At 33.7% G+C, this 25,207-nt stretch overlaps 1 protein-coding gene across 2 annotated transcripts in view; it reads left to right on the top strand.

Annotated features, from left to right (window-relative positions):
• Nucleotides 1–5,994: 5,994 nt before the first annotated feature.
• Nucleotides 5,995–25,207, top strand: part of LOC145284949 (uncharacterized) — a 44,749-nt gene continuing 25,536 nt past the window's right edge. The window contains exons 1-3 of one of the 2 annotated variants that reach the window (XM_080134047.1): nucleotides 6,000–6,600; nucleotides 14,074–14,130; nucleotides 21,436–21,558. In XM_080134047.1, coding sequence (XP_079990173.1) covers nucleotides 6,372–6,600; nucleotides 14,074–14,130; nucleotides 21,436–21,558 — 409 coding nt within the window. In that variant the 5' untranslated portion in view covers nucleotides 6,000–6,371. Of the gene's footprint in view, nucleotides 6,601–14,073; nucleotides 14,131–21,435; nucleotides 21,559–25,207 lie in introns of both variants that reach the window. The other variant, XM_080134048.1, reaches the window with a different exon arrangement.

Genomic DNA, 25,207 nt, shown 5'->3' with positions numbered 1-25,207 from the left:
AACAAAAATGAATAGTGAAAAAGCAACATTGTTACTTTTAATTTCATTTACAATTCCGCGATTTGTTTACTAGAGAAAGAGGCAGAGAAGACCGGGGGACGACGCATAGATTTTTATGGGACCCTTGTTTGCAGAGTTACTGATTTAATATCGCTTTGTATCAAACTTGCCCGTCATGGATTTTCCTGTAAGGAAACAGAGTTCCAAACATATTCGAATCTTTTCATCACAATTACCAGGAAGGTTTGGATATTGGCGGGAACTGTTGATGCATTCAAAACTATCATTCATCCTTTTTGACGTCATCCGATTTAAAGTAAATATATTTCCTGATATTAATTATATGATAAATAAACAAGATAGCGCTATGTACTCACGAGACCAACTTACGCACGAGGACAAAGTTAGGCTTTTATGGGGGAAGAAATCCAGCTTCCCAAAAGGGTACTCTCGATTGGAACAAAAACTAAAATTGCCCCAAACTAGAAAAACCTCTTAAACGCTGACCGACAACAAAATAGAATAAGTTTAGCATCAGACGTCGCACCTGTTCATGCACAAGAAGCCAAGAAAACCAACTGTAAAAAGTCTTTACTGAATTTCAGTAATAGATTAATCAACCGGTGACCTGTTCAGTCCGTATCTATAGATACTTGCAAAATGAATGCCGATGCTAAAAAATCAGAAAATTAACCAATTTTAATTAAATTTGCAGTATTTATCAAATTATAATCACGAAATATAACGGATTAATTATTTTTATTTTACTCTCTGTCTCTCTCTATCTCTCTCTCTCTCTCTCTCTCTCTTTATATATATATATATATATACAGTTGTGCCCGATATTATTCATACCCCCCTTGAAAATTGAGTTTATTAGGTGTAACTTTGTTAGAATTTATTGTTTACGTCCATATTGATACATATTCTTAATAAACCTCTTCTGATCATTTTCGTCATCTTAAAATCTCGGGATACTTGTAATAAAAGAAATATACAGCTATTTATAAAATCTGCAATGTTCAAAAATAATCATACCTCCTTATTTTTTCAGTATTAATCGAGTTTCTGACTGTTTGTTTCCTGTTTGATTCTTATTTTGAATGCTTTTATACAACCTTTGATTAATTTCATTTCGTTTTTTGCATTTTATCAGAAATTAAAATGATATCAACTGAAAACCAATAAAAGAATAAAAACTATTAGAATGGGGAAGAAAAAAGAGCTTAGTAATGATCTTAGGACTAAAATTGCGAATTCACATAAGGATGGTTTAGGTTAAAAGTCAATTTCCAAGAAATTTGAGGTCCCTACAGCAACAGTACAGAGCATCATCAAAAAATTCCAGAGCCACCACACAACAAACAACTTGATTGGTAGAGGAAGGAAAAGGAAACTGTCTGCTAGAGCCACCATGAATATTGTAAGAAGTGTTAATGCAAATCCAACCACCACTACTAAGGACATTTTAGAAAATCTGGAGTCTTCTGGCATAAAAATATCAAGGCAAACATTGCAAAGGACTCTGCATGAAAATGGTCTGAAAGGAAGAAGACCAAGAAGGACTCCATTGCACACCGGAAAACACCTTGCAGCACGTCTAAAGTTTACTAGGAACCATGTGAATTCTCCAGAGTCCGTTTTCTCAAGTATTTTGTGGACTCACGAAACAAAAATTGAATTGTTTGGCCATATGGATGCTTCTTACGTTTGGAGGAAGAAAGGAGAAGCTTACAACCCAAAGAACACCATACTCACGGTGAAACATGGTGGTGGTAGCCTAATGTTTTGGGGCTCCTTTTCGGCTAGTGGTCCAGGTAGTTTGGTCAAGATAGATGGAACCATGAAGAAGGAGCAATATTTGGAGATACTCCAGAAAAAACATTAGACAGGATGCGGAGAAGCTCCATTTAGGACCAAACTGGGTCCTTCAACAGGATAATGATCCAAAACATACTGCCAAAATAGTCAAGAAATGGTTTGAGGATAATCAAATTAATGTTTTGGAATGGCCTAGCCAGAGTCCCGACCTGAACCCTATCGAAAACCTCTGGCACATATTGAAAACTGAGGTTAAAAAGCGGAAACCTAGAAATTTGAGGGATTTGGAGAACTACTGCATTGAAGAATGGTCAAAAATCAGTGTTGATGCTTGTAAAAACCTTGTTGATAAATATCCAAAACGGTTACAGGCAGTTATTAAGAATAAAGGGCATGCTATTGACTATTAGTAAGAGAGGTATGAATAATTTTGAACTAGTGCCATTATTGTTTTTCTTTGTATAATGTTTCAAACTTGCATAATTTATTTATTTGTTGAGTTTAAATTAAATGCTGATGCTTGATTTATTGTTTGAAATCCCTTTAATATTGTCTACCTTCTGGTTTGAGCAATAATCTTATAGAAATCTCAAAGATCCGAGGGGTATGAATAATATCGGGCACAAGTGTATATATATATGCTTGCCTGCTGTTAACGAAAATCAGTATTTTGGGCCTCCGTAGGTAAAAAATAAGCACAGATTCACTTAAACAAAATATCCAGTCGACCGATTTTTTTTTTATCATTCTCTTAATGAAATACACGACTTTTGGATTATTATATTTTCTTTCTACTTTATCGTGTGAATTTTTTTTAATATCTAAAAAAAGAAAACATTGAATGAAATAGAAAAAATGCTCGTCATCGTCCGGTATTTACTTGACGATATAAGCATAACATGAGCTTTCATTTAAAAAAAAACCCAACGTGGTTTAAAAAAAACACTTCTTTTTTTGTTTTAAATTAGAATATTTTATTTATTGATCTTTTATCTTCAATTTGTGACATATAAAAATTTAGTGAGTAAATTAATTATTTAAATTTTAATAGACATTCCAAAATGGGGGAGGGAGAATTAAAAAAGCGTTTGTCTAAAATATTATATTCGGTTTATTGGAAAGACATAAAATTTCACATTCACCCTGAAAATATCGTAAAAATTGAACTAATAGAACATTTTGATAGATTTTTAAATTTAAAAAATTGAAAAAAATTCCACTCGTAAAATTCAATTGATTTCATACGTAAAAAAATGGCTGGTTGAACGCGCACCGGCAATTTGAAAACATTGTTTTTTGAAAAAAAAAATATTTCTATCATTTTTTAAACAAGTTTAATAGTTTATTTTGGAAGTATATTCATTACAGAAAATAACCAACCCACTTTAAAAAGAAAAATGGTGAGGTTTTATATTTTATTCGGAGTTTTCTGTAAGGGGTGTCAAAAATTTTCCCCAAATTCTGATACACCTATTAGTGTGATATCAGCTGATCGTTCTATGGTAATCCTGAATCCACTGTGAAAAATTTCCCCCACTCTATATCTGTGCCTAAATCAAAACGCGGATTCCATGAACAAAGCTTCTTTCTTAGAACTGCACGTCTGTGGAACTCTGTTCCGTTTGCCTGCTTCCCTCCGGACTACAACTTGGATGTCTTCAAGTCCAATGTTAACAAATTCCTAATGAACCGCCCCCTTAATTAAAACACTTCATCAAATCTCCACACTAACGTAATGTACTTGCAATAACCCTTATCCCTGAGTGGCTTCCGGGCCTTGATAAGTGGTGATCACTGTGTAACCCCCCCCCCCAAAAAAAAACTTTTTGTCAGTGTGTTAGAGCATGCCGCCATGGAGTTGCGTTCTCTAAAAGAAAGGTCTGCGATAACATTTTTGTGTCGTTATAGATGACTAATTATTAATTAATTGCACGTAAAGGTTGTAGATGAACGTCGGGGAAAACCAGTTGTTGGGGACTTGCATAAATCCCTTGAAACAAATAAATAAAAAGAAATACACTACTAAATAATGTAAAATAAACTTCCGTTTATTTTAATTAAAGGAAGAGAAACTACTTTTTAGTGTGCATCACGGTTTCAGTCGATATGAAAGAAGGAAGGGAGGAAGAAGGTGAAGACTTCATAGCGTAAGAGAAAAAGTTCGACTATGTGTTGTGGCGAAGTGATATATATATATATATATATATATATATATATATATATATATATATATATGTGTGTGTGTGTGTGTGTGTGTGTGTGTGTGTGTGTGTATTCTGGAATATATTACAGTAGAATCCCAGGCATTAAAAATTAGTAATAAAATACAGTACAGTATATAATACCCATGTATATAATCAAATAACAGTATAAGTAACACCGTAAGGCGGGGCAAATACCGTAACCAGGGTCCGGAAAACATTGTCTTCCACATCGTAACCTAAAAATAAACGTATCCTAGGGTCGCTGTATCCCGGGGTTCTACTATAATTAGTTACTCTGACTGAAATACAAAACATTCAGATGATTTTCTGATATTTGAAGAAATTTAGGATCCGGTTTCCAAATATAATCTTCGTTAAATAATACCATTTGTCATAATCTTTTCCTTTGAATAAAATAATTATCATTTGGTTGTTTTTCTAACTATTACTTTAAATAATGGCCTTCCGTCATGAATTTTTTTCTGATTGTTACATGTTGCCCATGAAAATAAATTTAAGCGTGTTCGACTTTACAAAAATGTCTACAGCCCCCCCCCCTCCAATAACTTAAATATTACATTTATATAAATAGGGGATCATTTGATGTGATCCTTTCTATATTTTAAAGGTGTGATACTATAAATTGCATTCACATATCTTCTCAAAATTCTCATATAAAATATAGAGTACTTAATAAATTTACGCAAACACAATTTTCATAACAAAAGTAAACTCTATCCTGGAGATGAAAATTAATATGTTGACGAATCAAAACCAAAACTAAACCTAATGAAAAACTAAAATCTTTAAATTGTTGCTTGAAAGTGTTTTTATAATTTAAAGCTGTCACGTGATACAAATCAACCAATGAAATGATGACACAAAGACAATCATTCAAATGTGAACAAAAGAATTCGTCGGCCGATTATTTTCAAACGAAACTCAATAAAATTTTGAATCCGTTATAAAACAATAAACTTTACAAATTTTATTTATTCTGAACTTTTTATTTTAAATGACATAAAGCCATTTAAAAATAAATTTTGAAAAATTCAAACTTAACCAAGTTCAATCGTTACTGATAATCACGATGTTGTATCACCGTCTACCTTACATTCATGAACCTTTATTTTAGAATGGCTTCTGGGCCTTGATAAGCGATGACCTTTAAATTAAAAAACATCAGAAGATCTGATTTCAATTGCGGTTTTATATGCTGATCCACGGGCTCATGTGTACAATTCTAGGAACAATTTTGAAATCTTTAAAACAGTTTTATTTTTTCGGTACTTGTGCATATTGTGAACCAGACGTATCTCAGCGTTCGGAACATGACATCAACAGACGGATTATGCCGAGCGTCGCCGATAAAATCATTGCAACGCTATGTAAAAGAAAATCGCAAAATGAATAAATGTAAGATGTAGAAACCAAAAACTAAAAAAACAAAAAAACTAATTTGGTGTGTTAATCATTCTTTAAAATAACTGTCAAGAAAAGGTTAGAAGAAGCAAAAATTAATTTTTGTGATTTCAAATAATTTTAAGGAAATGTTTTTAAAAAGGTTTCAAATAATTTTTTTCAGATATATTTTGCTAATTTTTTTTTTATCTTTTAAAGTTTTTGTGAAAGAAAGTTAGAATCAAAATTGTTTTTTTTTCAAGTATTTAAAAAATATTATTTGTAAAAAAAATTTTTTTTTTTAAATTAAAAGAGGTATTATGTTGGTACTATCCATAATTTGAAAAATTTAAATTAAAAGATGTATTATGTTGGTACTATCCATAATTTGCACGTAGAAACTGTTTTCTTTTCCTCTTCTAATATTTATCCAAAAGTTGTCTGCTAGGCGCGCGCGGCGACACCTTGTTGTAATGCAGCGCGCCTACTTGTGATTGGCTAATCGGCGTGTTACGTCAAACTACAGCTAAACACGAGCTGTTGCTTGGCATAATCCGGCTGTTAATGTCGTTCCGACCGAAGCCGAGCGAACGCTGAGATACGCCTGGTTCACAATATGCATCAGTACCTATTTTCGTTTCAAAATACATTGCCCATATTTGGACATTAATTTTCTTTACATTAAAATACTACTTTCAGTCAAACTTTGCCATTGTGCACGGAGTAAAGCTAAAGTGCAAAGGGGTAATAATCAATTCACCTTTAATTTATGATTTGTCAAATTGTCATAAATAAAACACAACAAGCATGAATGAATGCTCAGTTCAACTGAGAATAACAAGAATAAACGTGTTTCGTTTCGTGACGTCATCAATTTATGATGTCATATTCGTCTCGAATGAAACTAGGCCATTGGCAATTTGAAAGAATGGCGTATATTCTATAATGTTTGATATTCGAAAGTTTTCTTTATTGCTTTTGTGCACGGACATTTTAGTCCTTAAATCGACGGGTATTTATCCCCCGAGGAGTAAGCGAGAATTGCCAGGGAGAAATGATTTGCCACAAAAGGCAAACAAGATGGCGTCGAGTGTAAACGATGCCGATTCTCCAAGTAATAATAACCGCAATTCTAAGAAGGCTAATAACAAATTATCGAGAGAATATATATCCGGTAAGCATTTATTTTTTATTTATTAAGTTATAAAAGCACACCCGTTGATTACTTTAAGTGTGAGTGTATGTGAGAGAGAGAGAGAGAGAGAGAGACAGAAAGACAGAGAGAAAGAGAGACAGAGAGGGAGAGAAAGAGTAGTTCATTCCAAAAGTATAAGTGTGAGTGTGTGTGAGAGAGAGAGACAGAGACAGAGACAGAGACAGATAGATAGATAGAGAGAGAGAGAGAGAGAGAGAGAGAGGGGGTGGGGGAGAAAGAGTGGTTCATTCCAAAAGTATTTTTTAACTCAAAAAGTTCAAAATCGACGAACACGGGAATGGTAATATTCATTCGAGCGATTTTTCGTGTTTTAGAATTTATTTTTCCGCACAGTTACCACCATTCTTCAATGCATTTTTCCAGGAATTCAGTGACGCATCTCTCCTACTTACGTACGTCCATGACAGGTTGCTCTCTTAGAGTATAAACCGTGAATATCTGCAAAAAAGAGAGATGAAATTCTTGTTATGGAAAGGGACGAACCTCAGTAAGTAAGAAAGTAAAACTAGATAAGTTTGAAAAAAATATTAGGAAAAGACTAGAATCGAACCCAGTAGGCAAGTGTTAAAAGATAATAGATATTGAAATCCGAGGAATGCATAACGATTCGCATTGTTCTCGCAAATAACTAAATATTAGATAGAGCACTTGTCCATTCTTTTAGAAATAGCTGGATATTAAAAATGTCAGTTAAAAGAATGAACAATAACAAAGTTGCAAATGATATGCAACAAATAGGTTAAATAATACAATTTAATTGACGGATTTCTTTTGTTTATGAGATGTGTTAGATACATGTGCAACGGGCACGGATAAATTAAAACGTGATAAAGTCACGTTGGTTGACCACACTTCTGACGTCATAAAGAAATAAAGATTCTCAACATATTGATACCGGGTTCAAAGTTAGAGATAATCAGATAATCACAGTCACACTGAGAGAGTCAGTTAGAGACGAGAATCGAACAGACTTAAGGGAGCTGATGCGCTTAGAGGCGTAGGGAGTAAGAAGAGACCATTTAGCAATGGAAGCTTCAATTCCTGAATCATAAATCGGCCGGCTGATGAATAAAGAATCACCATCTATATTTTGTAATTGTTTGTCTTCGTGTCGTCATTACAACTGCAAGGTAAATATGTTTTGTTTATCATTATCTTAAATGGACATTGCATAATCCCCTCTAAGTATTAATTGTCTGCCCCCACCCCGTATCTGTTTTAACAAGAACTGTTGCATAAATGTTCCAGGTTCGTATTAATAATGTGAAGTCCCCAAGAATTGTCACAGTCATTGTCGTGATGTAAATAGAATTTAAATGTCATTATCATCCCCTGTTCTGAGTCTCCGTTATATGTTGTCGCAATATAAACCCCTTGACAACACAACATTATTATATAATGCATGAGTTGTCATCATAAAAATGCAATTTACAATCCCTCTGATCAATTCGAGCAGAATAAAATAGACAGCAATTTTTTTTTAATGTCTGTGTGAGAGATAAAAAGAAAATGGAGGTTGCTACCGCTTGCCAAGGACAATAACTTCATGTGTTTGTCTTGTGGGACGTTTCTGGAACGGCTGTTCGATCCTGTCAAACATGAAAAACGATTTGTATTTTCTTTTACTACAAGGGGTTTATATGACTTCGATTAGATAGTAAGAGAGGGGGAAGAGAGAGCGAAGACAGGGGGATAAAAATGTATGTATCCTTTGTTATTAAATTTCTACATTGTTCTAAATTTTAACGTTTACATAGCCGATGTCATTTAACAGTGACCTGATTTTAAACTGAATATCATCGCCTTTTCTCAACTGTCAGATGAAGATAAGTCTACTCTGATTAATAAACTTATTTGTCTTCTCAAAAGAACAAGGAAGATTGGGTATAAGGCTTTTAAGTGTGGAAACCTCTAGCTTTCCAGACAGAGCTTTTTATAATTGTGCCACATTTATCCTCCCTTGTTTCGTGACTGTTTCCTCAACTATAAAAGCCACATCCTCTGTTTGTACAATGATGAGATTTAGGCAGTTTTATTTTATCTTTATCTCTCATACAAATGACATCATGTTGTTGGTTTCCTCTTAGACTAATAAGAAAATCTATCGAGTTGTGTGCTCGCATGCCCACAATCAAGTTAAAATTGTTTAGGAAATCGGAACCAAAATGAGAATATCTGCCAAAATGATTCACGTGAAATCTCTGCGTAGCTGCACGTTTAAAGACTTCGCAACTTGACCAAATGTAGTATAAGGCAACGATTCACAGCTACAAGTACAACCGGAGTGGCACAAGGCATTTTTTTGAAATACATTATTGTCGAAATTATATAGGAAGCGCTAGTGTCGACCAACAAGTGATACTGAGAAAGGAAATTCTTTACGTAGAACACACGGGTGATGTTAAGATCTTCCAGATCAGTGGATTTGCTCACTTGTCTTTACTCTCCGTTCCATAGTTCTTTTAGGATGTATACACAAGATTTGCTGTATCAGCCTACTCCCGTCGCCAGATACAGTGGTAGTGCCTAAAATATTTGCCAATCAGAATATGCTGGAGAAGAGATTCAACGAGAACAAGTGAGGGTTGCTCGGCAAGATGGCTGTTATAAAAAGTAGTGATGTGTAATTCTAGATTTTCACATCGTCTTGCCATTTCTGGCAAAGAGGTCTTTTCATCATCACATATCTTTTAATTAAATGATTTTTTGCATCAAACATGTTGAGTAAGAATTGAAAGTTAAGCGTGTGAAAACCTGATTTTTTTACACTGTTACATAAGTTGTGTCATTTGCGTGTTTCAAGCGGAACTACAACTTGATATAACGCTTTAGTTTTTAACATTTACTAAATGGTTTATAAAGAGGATGTCCGGGATAGCAGTCCAGATAATGTAGTATCATATCAGAAATTTGTCATGATATGGAAATATTTCATGGCCCTGAAAAGTATCTATAGCGTCTCTTACATTTTAAATGCCACTGTAAGCTTTTCATAGATCGTGAAGACTTTTATAGTTGTAAAGATCTTTCATCGCCCCTGTAAAATTATCGTTGCCTTTGATGATTTTTCATGGCCATGAAAATTGTTTTGACTATTGAAAATATTTTATGGTGTCTCTTAAAAATTGTCATGAAACTGCAAACTTTTCATAACACCTATAAAATTCTTAATGGCCCTGAAAATTAATAGTCCTAATAATTTTTCATTGTTCCTAAAAATTTTCATGGCCTCTGATAATTCTTCATGGCCTCTGAAAAGTAACCGTTACCCTTGAAAAGTTTACATGGCCCTGAGAATGTTTATAGCCCTTGCACATTTTATATAGCGTCTCTTAAGAATGTGTATGACAACAGCATATTCTTTTCTGTATTTTGACCCCCGAGTGCGTATCCGTTGATATCTTATATGCTTTTATATAGAATAATGTGGTTCTCGATTGATTAACTTCTTTTTTTTTATTACATTTTCACCCCAAACAAGGCAAATCGCCACTTTGGTGTAGGGGGCTACTATCAGGGGCAACAACTACTGGGGTACTATGTAGGGATTTGGGCAGCAAGATGTCGGTTCACGTTACACTTGAACTTTTGCACGTCAGTACTGTTGGGGAAGCAATGGCCTGGAATGGAATTCCAGAGTTTAGCGGTTCTGGGGAAGAAACTATTGGAGTAAAAAGATCTTTTACATCTAGGTATCTCTACAGTGTGGGGGTGGGATTTAGCAGCCTGTCGGGTTTGTCGAGGGTGCTCACGTCGTGGGGGCATAAGTGATTGCAGTTCGTCAGAGCATTCACCATTAAAATACTTGTAGAAAAGCTAGAGGGATGCAACATTTCGTCGATGGGACAGAGGCTGAAGCTTAGATGCCAGTTCAGGGCCTATCAGGTTTGCGACTCTCTTTTGAACCTTGTCAAGGAGCGAGAGACTAGTAGCAGATGCACCAGCCCAGATGTGGCAGCAATACTCCATACATAGGCGAATGGTGGCCTTATAGAGGTACAGGATACTTTCGGGTGTTAGTAGTTTTCTAGCACGGTAGAGAGATCCTACCTTTATTGCAGCGGCTCTGGCAATGCCTTCAATGTAATTGTTCCAACTCATGTTTGCCGTGAATGTTAGGCCAAGGTGTTTGAAAGATGGACTCTCAGATAAAGAGTCGTTGGCCATTGCTATAAGTGGTAGAGTGGGTTTCTTGTAATTATTGAATCAAACTAGTTTAGTCTTGGCAGCATTGAACGCGACCAACCACTTTTGTCCCCATTCCACTACAGATTGGAGGTCTTCCTCTAGTGTTTCTGCCATTTCTTTAGAAATGTGTTCATTCGCCTTCCTGTCGTGCCTGCCATAGAGTGTAGTGTCATCAGCATATATACCCATCTCAGAGGCAATTTTGTCGGGGAGGTCATTTATGAATATCAGGAACAATAGAGGTCCAAGGATAGAACCCTGGGGCACCCCCGCATTTATATCATATTGTTTAGATGTACGACCGTCGAGGACAACCTTGATTTTTCTCTTATCTAAGAAGGATTTAATTATGTTAAGTATTCTACCAGTGATCCCGTATGATCTGATTTTCCTGAGGAGACCCTCATACCATACCCTGTCAAAAGCCTTAGATATATCTAGAGCTACCGCTCTGCCCTCCCCCGCTTTGTCCAATGAATGGTATATACGTTCAGAGATCACAGTTAGGATGTCTTCTGTGCAACGGGCTTGTCTAAATCCATATTGTTTGTCAGTCAGTAGTTTAGCATCTGTAAGATGATGGACTAGAGCATGGTTAATAATGGTCTCAAATATTTTGGCAAAAAGTGGGAGGAGGCTAATGGGGCGATAATTTGATGGGTCTGTCCTTTCGCCAGAATTCTTGAATACTGGTACAACAGAAGCAGTTTTCCAACAGCCCGGAAAGCAAGCTTCATTAAGGCTTTGTTGTAGAGTTTAGAGAGAACTGGAGCTACTTCGGCTGAACACTTTTTAATAGCACAGCTGGGATAAGATCGGGTCAACATGCTTTTGAAGTGACAAGGTCTTTTATGATAGCATGCACCTGAGCAGGGGTGGTTTTCAGATCGTCTAGCGTGGCGTCTATCCGCATAGGAAAGTCAGGTAGGGATTGGTTGGAAGGGTTCAGTGTGGAGTTGGAGGCAAACCGACTGGCAAGCATGTTAGCCTTGTCGGTTGCTGAGGAGACAACCTCGTGATTGTTGATTAGTGGGGGAATTGTTGATTGCCCATTATTTACTACACTGTTGTAGATTTTCCAGAAGTCTCGAGTTCCTAGTTTTTGTGATTCGATGCGCTTTTTAGTGGTTTCCGTAAATTCTCTCTTAGCTGTCGCTATTTCTTTCTTAACGTTATTTCTAGCTTCTATATACTTCAGTCTGTTTGAACTGGACTTATGTCGGTTAAACCTACGGTATGCATGCTGCTTTTGAGCAATGGCAGTTGCACAAGTCGATGTAAACCATTGGGGAGAGTGGGGCTTACTATAAAATTTCCGAATGGGAACATGCGCTTCGATTGCAGTTTTGAACCAGTCAGTGGTCTCGTTTGCACATTGTTCAGCAGGGAGAGAGAAAATATTTCTCGATGGGGCATCTCTAATTAGTTCCCTGGTGGCTTCCCAGTCAGCCTTTTTATAATATCTCGTTGTTTTGAGCACTGGCTTTTCAGTTTTGGCTCTAGAGTTTAGGGCGATTTTAACCATTATCACTGCATGATCAGCGTTCCCGAGTGGGCTGTGGGCCTTCGTTATGCAGTCATCGGGAACTGTGGTCAAAAACAGATCTAGAAGTGATGCGTGTTGTTCTTCCTGGTCAGGGAAACGGGTTGGAAACGTAACAATTTGTGATAGGGAGTGAGATATAGTGAAGCTATGAGTTGTGCTGCCCGCTGCATCTGTGTAAGTAGAGAAATCCAAGCCAGTTTTAGTGGTGGACATTAAAGTCACCAAATACATATATGTGTGTGCTAGTGTCGAGGGACAGTGCGTCTAACTGTGTCGGATATATACTCGAGAGTACAAAACAATGATAAGAATATGCTGTTGTCATAGACCTAGTCATGACATAGAACATTTTCATGGCATTGAATTGTTTTTATTTCCTTGAATATTTTTCTTGGTAAAAGATTTTATGGTGTCTTAAAAATTGTCATGACACTGAAAACTTTTTATAGAATTTGAAAATGTTTCATAGCGCTGAAATGTTTGCATAGTCCTGAAAATTTTACATGGCCCTTAGAAATTCCGTATGCCTCCTAAACGTTTTTCATGGCCGTGAAAGTTTTCATCTCAACTGAAATTCTTTCTTAACCCGGAAAGTTTTCATAGCTTCTGAAAATTGTTTTATTGAATCGCTTCACATTTTTTAGCACCTGAAAATATTTTGACTTTAAAAATTTTTCATAGCCCTGAAAATTGTTCATGGCTGCTAAACATTTTTCATGGCTGCTTGAAATGTTTTTGTTTTCGTGTAATTTTTTTCATGGCTCCTGAAAATTTTCATGACTTTGAAAATATTTTATGGCCCTCTAAATGTTTTATAACGTATCTTAATAACTCGTTGTGACACTCTCAACTTTTAATGAATCCTGAAAATATCCAATGTCCCTTGAAAATGTTTCATGGCGTCTATGAAAAAATTGTCATGACACTGAAAAGTTTCATGGTCTTGGATAATTTTACATTGCCACTGATAATTTGCCCTAAATTCTTTCTATGGCCCTGAAAAATTTTTCATGGGCCTGAAATTTGTTACTGCTCCGCAGTAATTTTCATGAAAAATTTACATCCCCCTAGCAAATGTTTCATGGATCTGCAAATTTTTCAAATTTTTGAAAAGTTATGGCGTTTCTTAAAATATCTTATGACACTGGAAACTTTCTATAGAAGCTGAACATTTTTATAGCACTGAAATATTTGTATCACCGTCAAAGTTTTCATTGTACTGAACAATTTTCATGGTCTCTGAAAGGTTTTCATGGCATCTGATAATTTTTCATGACCGCTGAAATATTCCCATCGCATTTGAAAAAGTTTCATGCCTCTGAAAAATTGTTGATAGCCTCTTGAAAATTTTCATGACGTCTCTTAAAGATTTGTCATGACACTTAGAATTTTCCATGCCACTTGACAATTATTCATAGCCCTTAAAATTTTTCATAACCCCTGAAAATGTTTAATGGCATCTGGTAATTTTTCATGCCCCTTAAAAGTTTTCATCGACCATGAAAACTTTCCATTACAATGAATACAATTCCGTGTAAATTATAAATTACTAAATAAACTATTTGCTATTAATTACGCGAAGCGTTGTTCTTGCTTTTTTGAACAGAACATATTCTTTTGTTACGCGATGTTTTATTTAGGTAACTCCCATTTTTGTTTGTTCAATATAAATCTTAATTAAACAATATTTTCTGCAGCTTATCTAACGAGGTCCAAACGAAGTGACGATAATAATGAAGGAAATGTCGCCGAAGGTAAGGAATTTATTGTATTTTGTTTTAAGTTTTTATATAAAAAAGAAATTGGCATTGGCGGAGAAAACTTAGAAAAAAAACTTCAGCAATTCAGGTTTAAATATTTATCTCTCTCCCATAAGATATGACACTAGGGTCGGAAAGAAAGATTGAAAAATCAGCCTCATAGAGAAGGAGCCTGCAAAATGCCTGAGTATCCTGGACGATATTCATCGGTGGGAGCACCTCAGATGATTAGTTATAAACTAATCACTTCTCAAAAAAGAGAAGCACTAAACTTAGGAGAAGTGACCTCGTAGAACTGCCAAGGATCAGCAACGTACCGCAGTAAGCAGGGAAACGGCTATTTCAGAAATAATAAAGACGATGTTGATTTTAGTGTCGAGGGAAAGGCATCCCCATCTGGAGCTCAAGATTAAAAATAGCAGAATTAATTCAGATAAGTAAAATATAGTTTAATCTTCTTGAGATATTTATTATCACCATGTCAAATGCGTGTGAACTCATTGAATAAGAACACCCAATCAAGTTTATATATGAGTTTAATGTATTTACAATGAGAGCTAAAAAATAATTGTTTGATTAGAAAATAAAATAATGAGCGATATATGATTAAGATATTTTTAGTTGAGAAATGTGACGGATATTTTCCTGCTGACGTGCTGACAGATTTTTTTATTGCCTTCATTCATTTTAATAATTTTTCTTATTGCCGAATGCCATCACATTCGTCTGGCACTGAATTACAACTATTAATGTACAAGCATGATTATGATACACGGGTAAAGCGTTTTGGTAAAATATGAGGTTGAGTAAAGCCAACTAGTAATAGAGGGGAGTCATTAATTACTTTTATGAATGCTAACCACTCTACAGTAGCACATCAGTATTCTGCAGAATAGTTGTTCGGGTGACGTGAAAAGCTAAGTGTCATTTAATTTCATTTTGTTAAATAAAGGCATTTTATTTCTTAATTATGATGGCACCACTCAAATTAAAATCGGCGAATTTCTGGAATTTGAACGTTTCGCGTCTTAGAGCATTTAGCATATTTCGAAAATAAAATTGAAGAATATTTTCCCTCAATCAGCATTGAAAATCTTGGATTTTGTTTTGGATTCAGAATATCCTCCTAAATATATCAGTCATCCAATTTTTCAGTTTTGTGTTATGCGAAGACGAAGAATTAGCAAACTTTTTCTAGTAATCGTTGTCTTAAATCAAAGTAGGTACAATTGGCATTGAATACCATTTGTTGTCTTAAATCAAAGTAGGTACAATTGGCATTGAATACCATTTGTTGTCTTTAATCAAAGTAGGTACAATTGGCATTGAATACCATATGTTGTCTTAAATCAAAGTAGGTACAATTGGCATTGAATGCCATTTGGATTTCTGTTATTGAAGAACATGCAACTCCCAAGCCATCCAAACCTTACGCAATTCTCAACGATGTACCTCTGTGAACTGAGATTTTCTTACATGAGCAACATAAAAAATATAAAACTTTAAAATATTGAAAAGTTGTACCATTAATATGAGCGACCTTTTCTGCACCAGAATTCTCAAGGCACTTTTTTATCAGAAATTCAGTAAGATATCTCTGCTTTGACGCACGCACATTAGAGTCTGTTTCTTAGAGTCTCACACCGTCAATATCTGTAACAGAGAAGTGAAACTTTCAGGTCATGAATGCATAAGTTCCATCATCATCAGAATGCAATTTGCCATCCTCTCTGGTCAATTGCGGTAAAATTAAAAGAAATGAGGCATTAGTTTTTGAACGCCCTTCGTAGTTTGATTGAAGCATTATCTAGGGCAGTGGTCCCCAGCCTTTTTTTTTAATCGCGGCACACTATCAAGATTAAAAAATTTCACAGTATAAAAAATGTCTTTATACTTATAAAGCCTTTTTGCAATAAAAAATAATTAAAAAAAAACTAAGATTATATGATGAGATTTTTATTTACATAAATCAACATATAGTGTATTTAATATCTGGAATAGAATAATAGTGAATGTCGTTGGGACAGTTCTGCCTAGTGCTTCTTACCTGCATTAACTTTTCCTAACATCACAGTTGTTTTGAAGAATAGTCACTATTTATCTGTTTTATTTTAAAAATGCTTATATATATTATAATGTTGAAATATATTTTTAGATACATTCAGAATATGTAGACTATAAATATTTTTTCATAGATTTTACTTGTAGGCGCATCCATTTAGGCCATCCTCGTACTTTCCTACTCCATTAACGTTTCTTTTACTAATACTCCTGTTTTATCTGTTCCCATCACTATTTTGTTTGTTTGTTTTTGTTTTACGGCATCAGGTAATTTAATGCCGAATCCAGTGATTTTGAAGAACAATTTTTTAATAGGGTATATTTTTTTGTTTTTTGTTTAAGTCGGTTTCTATTTAACCCTAACAGGTACTACCACTCCGGGCCAGAGTGGACCTGGGAGCAATGGCAATTAAAGGGTGTCTCCACACTTCCCAAAGCCCGCAAGCTTGGGCCTCACCATCGGATATAGTTTAAGATCATATCCAGGACCCACTATTTTGTCTCATTTGCCCTTCCACTCACAATCTAAAACATTCAATGTGCAAACAAACAAACAAGATTGTCAGAGTTATAAAAAACCACTGGACACTGATTTTAGGACTAATAAAATATGAAACAAATAATGATTTTGGAACTTTATAAAAATATGTTTTTAAATAATAATATTTTATATTTTAACAATGAAAAGAAATTGAATAAATAAATATCAGGTTGACAAGACAATTTTGTGTGGCACCAGTTTATGGCGACAAATAAACAAATATATAAATTAAAACGTGGGATGCGACGGCGATTATTATTATTATTATTATTATTATTATTATTATTATTATTATTATTGGCTCACATGGAGCTTTCACACAAGTCATCAAAGATCTGATTGGAAACCTGTAGTGTTCTCTGGAAGCTGAGTGAAAACAAGTCTCCCCAGACGTCCAGCTCTCTCCACCTCCTTCGATAGCATTTGCAAATAAATTTGCGTCATCGCAACAGCCTCTTACCATTGATTTCTCGCTGGTTGTGACCATTGATCTATACTGGAATTTGAGTGGCACTAAGCCTCCTCAAGGTCTCAGTTCTCTTCGCGCCTGTTCAGCGGAGATCCGGCCAGCACTCTCTCCTCGGTCTTTCCATCCTTCTTGACCCTTCTCGGCTCTTTGGTATCACATTTTTTGGGGGAGGAAGGGGAACGGTGATAAGACAATAGAAGGTGATGCATGATGGGGGTGTAGAACATGTAGATATGCAGCTTCAGTGTTCTTCATTCCCTGTAACGTTTCTTCATTATATTGTCTTCTTGTATTATTCTCCGCATTCAAGTGTTTTCCTTAATATTTCAGCCGTTTTCATTATCGTTAGTCGTTGTATTTTTGCAGCTATTCATCTTATTCCAATTTTTGCCATTCTTTTTTCAAAGTTTTTCGGAATTGTTCCTAGTGCTCCTATTATTATCGGTACTATTTTGATTTTCTTCATCATCCAAATCCCTTTTAATTCTCTAGCTAGCTCTTTGTATATGCCTCGTTTCTCCATTTCTTTCATACTCACCCTGTGGTTAAGCTAGATAGCAAAGTGTACGATTTGACAGGATTTTTCTCTCTTGTTAATTATTATGACATCTGGTCTTTTTGCTTGGATGGGTTTGTCCGTCTCTTTGTCCATGTTCCATAGGATTTTGTGGTTCTCGTTTTCGAGTGCTGTTGCGGGTTTATGCTTGCATCATTTGTCTGTACGTTCAAAATGCAGCTGTTTGCACAATTCCTAGAGCACCACATTCCCACTCGGTCATGCCTGTTTTTGTATTCCTTTTGGGCCAGTTTGCTGCATTCACTTACTATATGGTTTATCGTTTCGTCTCTTTGTCCACAGAGTCTGCATTTGCTGTTTTCTTGTGTTTTATCGATCTTTGCTTTAATATGGTTGGTTCTTATCGAGTTATCTTGTGCTGAAGTTATTAGAGATTCAGTTTCTCGGTTTATATATCCTTTTCGCATCCATGTCCAGGTGTTTTCGTTATTCTCATCCTTTGTCATTCTTATGAATCTTCCGTGGAGTTGTTTCTCTTCCTATTTTTCTTTTCTCGTTTTGTCTCATTGGTCTCTGTTTTCTGTTTTGTTGTTTTTTTCAGTGTCTCTCGCTGCCATAATTATTATTTCAGTGTTTTGCATTATGTATTTTTCTAGTTCTTTTTTTTTTTTTTTAGTCATTCACACAGTCTTCTATGCAGACCTGTCCTCTCCCGCCGTCTTTCCTTTTCACGTAGAGTCTGTCAATATCGTCCTTTGGGTGTGGTGCATTGTGCATAGTCATGGGGTCCCTAGTCTTCTGATCTTATTATTATTATCATCTATATATTAATACGATAGCGTGTGTGTTCTTTTGTGTGTCACGCTTACATCGGGGTCGTTTAATTGTTATGTTCTATTTTTGCCATAAAATCATCTATTTTCTTTATAAATACTTTTATCAAGAATTCTTCATAAGTTTTGGTTTCGGTTTCAATTATGGCTGAAGAAACTTAAGTCATATATGTATATATATATATATATATATATATATATATATATATAATGATGATTGCTGCATCATTTCAGATGATCGCAGTCACATTGAGTTCTCCCAATCTTGTCGTCCATGCCATCTCAGATGACTCTGCACTCCCGCCGCACATATATTTTTTTCATAAGTTTTTATTTCGGTTTCGATTCAAGCTAATGCACCCAGGTCATATGGATATATTTTTTATTTTTGAAATTGCAATTTTATAACATATAAAAATCGACAGAACATTAACTCTATAATAATATATACGAAATCTGCAAGAATTAAAATATCATATTTAAGCGTACTTTTCGACCGGGTTTTACCGGGCCTTCATGCTAGCTTGGATAAATACTTTTGCAGTTTTAACAAAAAAGGTACAATAATATCAGAGCATCTCTATTTATACTGAACATCTACAGAATGCCAGCATCAATATATTACAGATGAATGAGTCCCCCGTGGAATTTCCACATGTTCCGCTAGTTATTATTATTATTATTATTATTATTATTATTATTATTAATCGAATACTTATTGGGGTAAGAAATGCAATATTATGAAATTAAAAAAAATTATTTTAGACAATAATTTAATTGCGAAGTTTAATGAACTGTAATACATTTCGATTTATTCGTAAAACGTCAACCATTTTAATTATTTTATAGTTGCGAGAACATAATTACTTCGTAATATTTAAGAATTTCCAAAGAATTTGAAAGTATTGTAATCAATCCAATATAAAGCCATTTAATATAACTTTTAAATTCTATCCACATCCACATGTATTAAAAGATCGAAAGTCTTGGCAGCTATTTACAGTCAATAATTATAAAAATACAGATTAAAACATTACCTTAAGAAATATAGTTATAACTTTATAACAATTTGGTTCAATTTTGTTTGTAATCACCACGCGATACCGTAATAAAAATAACTTTCAAGATCCTATTAAATAATAAAAATAATATTTTTAAAAGACAGCCAGAGTAAGAAAGAAAAAAAATAGGCTTATGTCATAAAGTACAGCTAACTGATAATAAATTTGTATCGCTGTTTTTAGTTGGATTAGCAAAATCAACTTATAATTAAAGGTTTGTGCAAAAAGGAAAAACTTTCACGATTTATTTTTAAATAAAAAGCTAAGTATTAAATATAGTGAGTAAAAGTTATTGTTTTTTAATAATTGATTTTAAATTTTATTGAATTTCGTCTTAAAAATTTTAAGCAGACGATTTCTTGTAAGTAATAGCCATCTGTTTAAATGTATGTATATATGTATGTATGTCTGCCTAAAGTTTTCGACAGATACAACGGATTTCCACGAAATCGATATCATTTGAAAGACAAATATCGAAAATTGGCTAAAATATTAATTCCTTCACCCTCAACTAGGCTCTTTTCTACAAGTAGGGGTCGCTTTTTTCGCCGATATTTTCGAAAGTCATACCCTTAATTCGATTGACTAGCCTTAATTTTAACACTCGTCACTTCCGGTTTGGCGATGGGCGCAACAGCAAAGACGTCACGTCTTTTTTTTCACTTTCTTTTCCTCCTTCGCGGTACGGGTTCGAGTCTGCCGCCTACTACAATTTTTATTTTTTTGTTCAACACACACCTCCTCGGGCAAGTTTTAAATAAAAGGAAATTGATATGTCATATAAATTTAAGATTTAGTTATTTTGAAATTGTGGACATTTTTGTGCAAGAGACAATTTAAATTTATTTTTTGAAAAAACCCAAGAAATAAAAAGAAAATGTGACTGGGAGCCTTTGTTTAAAGATTTTATTTAGAATCCCAACTCGTAATATTTGTATTGACAAGAAAATATATAATAACATTTATCGAAAGTTATATTTTGAAAACCTTATCCGAATGTATCCTAAATTTATTGAAAATATTCCAAATGTTTTCCATTTTACTTTGAACGTCTAATTATTAAAACAAAAACATTAAAATTTTGTCATTATTTTTATTATTTCATTGTTACCGAGGGAAAGGACATAGAGATGGACACATCTTACAGCTTACATTTTATTTTCAATATATTTGACGAACTATTCTGAATGTAAACGTTTTATAGAGTTAAAAATAAATTATATAAAGAAAATACATTTGTTGAGAATATGTTTCAAAATTAGATTTAAAATTTAAGGAACAAAACTGATCTTAATTAGATTATATAAAATATATAGAATCAACTGAGTAAAAGTTGGCTAAATAAAACCAAAGACAATTCATATCTTGACCTGCCAGATCCATAAGATATCCAATAAAATGCCGTGATGTCACGAATACACGTTTCTTTTAATTTTAAATTTTAAAATTGAATATTATAATTTAACTTATATTTTGTCAAAAGTATTTTATTTAATAAATAAATAATTCAATTATTTGCTATTCCATATTTTTTATTTAGAAGTAGAATTCTTTTTATTAAATTTTTTTCATGAAGTTAAAAAAACATTTCTTTAATACTGTGTTAGTCCAAACGTCATATTTAAGTGTTTATTTGACCAAAAAATTGAAAATTCCAAGACAAAACGCATGTTAGCTCTAGTCTTTTTTTTTTTTTTTTTTTTTATAACTCAGTGTTCGAACTCGTATAAAAATGCGTTAAAGTGCGTTTGTCTTTAAATTTTTTGTTATTAAGTAAAATGTATGTTTGATAGCTGTGTAGTATTTTCTTTGTGCAGAGCCATATTTCCGTTGCACGAATAACAAGTGTCAGAATGGCGGAATATGTTTCCAAAGAGGTTCGAAATTTTGGTGTTCATGCGGTTCAGAGTTTGCCGGAAAATGGTGTGAAATGAAAAGAGGTAAACCCCACAAAACATGTGTTTTTTGTTATTGTTTATTAGGTTTTGCGATTGTAATGGGATTGTACATTATACGTAGTTACTATCATTTATACATTATACATAGTTACTATCGTTTATACATTATACATAGTTACTATCGTTTATACATTATACATAGTTACTATCGTTTATACATTATACATAGTTACTATCATTTATACATTATACATAGTTACTATCGTTTATACATTATACATAGTTACTATCATTTATACATTATACATAGTTACTATCGTTTATACATTATACATAGTTAATATCGTTTATACATTATACGTTGTTACTATCATTTATACCTTATACATAGTTACTATCGTTTATACCTTATACATAGTTACTATCGTTTATACATTATACATAGTTACTATCGTTTATACATTATACATAGTTACTATCGTTTATACATTATACATAGTTAATATCGTTTATACATTATACGTAGTTACTATCGTTTATACCTCATACATAGTTACTATCGTTTATACATTATACATAGTTACTATCGTTTATACATTATACATAGTTACTATCGTTTATACATTATACATAGTTACTATCGTTTATACATTATACATAGTTACTATCATTTATACATTATACATAGTTACTATCGTTTATACATTATACATAGTTACTATCATTTATACATTATACATAGTTACTATCATTTATACATTATACATAGTTACTATCATTTATACATTATACATAGTTACTATCGTTTATACATTATGCATAGTTACTATCGTTTATACCTTATACATAGTTACTATCATTTATACCTTATACATAGTTACTATCGTTTATACATTATACATAGTTACTATCATTTATATATTATACATAGTTAATATCGTTTATACATTATACGTAGTTACTATCGTTTATACCTCATACATAGTTACTATCGTTTATACATTATACATAGTTACTATCGTTTATACCTTATACATAGTTACTATCGTTTATACATTATACATAGTTACTATCGTTTATACATTATACATAGTTACTATCGTTTATACATTATACATAGTTAATATCGTTTATACATTATACGTAGTTACTATCATTTATACCTGATACATAGTTACTATCATTTATACATTATACATAATTACTATCGTTTATACATTATACATAGTTACTATCATTTATACATTATACATAGTTACTATCATTTATACATTATACATAGTCACTATCATTTATAAATTATACATAGTTAATATCATTTATACATTATACATAGTTACTATCATTTATACATTATGCATAGTCACTATCATTTATACATTATGCATAGTCACTATCATTTATACATTATACATAGTTACTATCATTTATACATTATACATAGTCACTATCATTTATACATTATACATAGTCACTATCATTTATACATTATACATAGTTACTATCATTTATACATTATACATAGTCACTATCATTTATACATTATACATAGTTACTATCATTTATACATTATACATAGTCACTATCATTTATACATTATACATAGTTACTATCATTTATACATTATACATAGTCACTATCATTTATACATTATACATAGTTACTATCGTTTACTGATTCATCTATTTACTTAGATATCGTCCTCTGACGCATGAAGAAGTCAAATTATATGATCGTTTCTGATTTGAAATCCGATCAACAGCCCTGCTTCTTCAGTTATAATCAAATCGCTCTCAATTGTCTGTTTCCCGTTCTTTTTTGCACTTCTTTTCTCCCAGCAGATTGAGATTATAATGTGTTTTTATCTATAAATATTCATCATTCTAGCTAGCTATCATTTTTATCTTAATTGCTATATCTATTTTCATAAATTACTATCTATTTATTTATCAACACCGAGAGGACTCTGTTAACTAGGTCTCCTTATCATCGGCCAGTCCTGCATTTTGAGACCCAATTCCAGCTTGCAACTGTATAGCCACAACAGATGCTGCAGTGATTCGGAGTAGATGCAGAATATCATTGTCTTATTAGAGAGAAGGTTGCGGTCATCTTCATTGATCTATAAAAACTGTGGTTCTTGTGTGTTTGTTTCTTTGTGCATACTGGGTGTATTCACAAAATGTTGAAATCATCAAAGGATGACGTCACTCAATGAATCAGAGATGGACGACGCCAGGAATTTTCTATATGCCGTCACAAGGGGACGAAGTTACAGCAGGATGACGTCATCCAGAAAACATGTGATGAAGTAACAAGAGTATGACGTCAGTCATATGTCAGAACATTTTTATCACATTATTGGTATTATGGGATTATAATGTACTTAACTCGCCCTCTCTGTCTCTTTCTGTCTCTCTCTCCCTAGATATCTATCTATCTATCTATTTATATATATATATATATATATATATATATATATCTTTCTCTCTCTCTCCACACACACACACACACACACACACATATATATATATATATATATATATATATATATATATATATATATAATATTGTTTCAGTGGAATCCCTATTCATCAGACAAAAGAAAAGGGCGATATTGAAACGAGAGTTAAGATTACATTCATTTTTGTAAGATATTCGGGTGTGGTTTATTCTCTGGAAGAATTTGGGGTGCATACTGTGTGAATGTGAGCTGTAGGGCTTTTAGAAGGAGGTGGGGCAAAGGAAGGGAGTAGGGCTGGGAGAGAAGGAAGAGAGGGAAGTACGATCCTCTGTGGTCAGCTATCGCAGCGGGGAGGTATTGGTATTATTTTAACTTGACTGTTGTTTATTATCCTAAGTTCTCGCTTTGAACTGAAATAATATTATACCCTCATTGTTGTTACTTTCCAATTTTGAAATCTATATATCGAAACAAGTAAACATGTCTGCGTGTGCGTGTGTGTGTGTGTGTGTGTACATTTCTCTACGCAATAACTCTGTCAATTTTTAGTCTACAAACTCGAAATTTGATATACAGGGTACTGAGATTGGGAAAAATCTATGTGGTCGGTTTTCGGCCAGAAATTACGCTGATAAGGGTAAAAGTTCAACGATTTGACATTTGAGAACTCTACCAAACTCCTTATTGGAATTTTTTTTATTTTTGAGATGAGCATTGTATGTTAATTTTATTTTATTTCGGACTATTAGTCTCATCTTATCTTATTATTGGTGCACAACGTTTCGGCCAACTTCCTCTGGCCTTCGTCAGGTGGTAACCGCGACGGATAGGAACTTCGAATCTCCTAACTGCATTCTCAGCCATCACTGCCATCCGTAGTTGTTGTCGTCTCACCACATTTTTGACCAATTACCTCTGGCACGCTTTGGGTGGGATTGAAACCGCTATCTTCAGACATTGTTCATCTGGAACCGTAGAGATTCAACGTCTCTATCAACTGCGCCACGGGCCCCGAAGGGCGATCAAGGTTGGATTCTCTGATCTTATAAATCCACATATATTTATTATCTGATCTTCCATAGTCGGGTCCGTACCGATTGGTATATATTATTCCTTATTGGAATTTTTTTTATTTTTGAGATGAGCATTGTATGTTAATTTTATTTATCCGCTCCTTTCGATTGTCTAGGCTTTTTTTTTAAAATGTCACTTCAGGTTTGGCGGTAG

The sequence above is a fragment of the Euprymna scolopes genome, chromosome 9 (assembly GCF_053919585.1).
Source record: "Euprymna scolopes isolate OS-2025 chromosome 9, ASM5391958v1, whole genome shotgun sequence".
Classification (NCBI taxonomy): domain Eukaryota; kingdom Metazoa; phylum Mollusca; class Cephalopoda; order Sepiida; family Sepiolidae; genus Euprymna; species Euprymna scolopes.
Note: the sequence above shows the minus strand (reverse complement) of the source record. Positions and strands in the feature narration are given on the sequence as shown.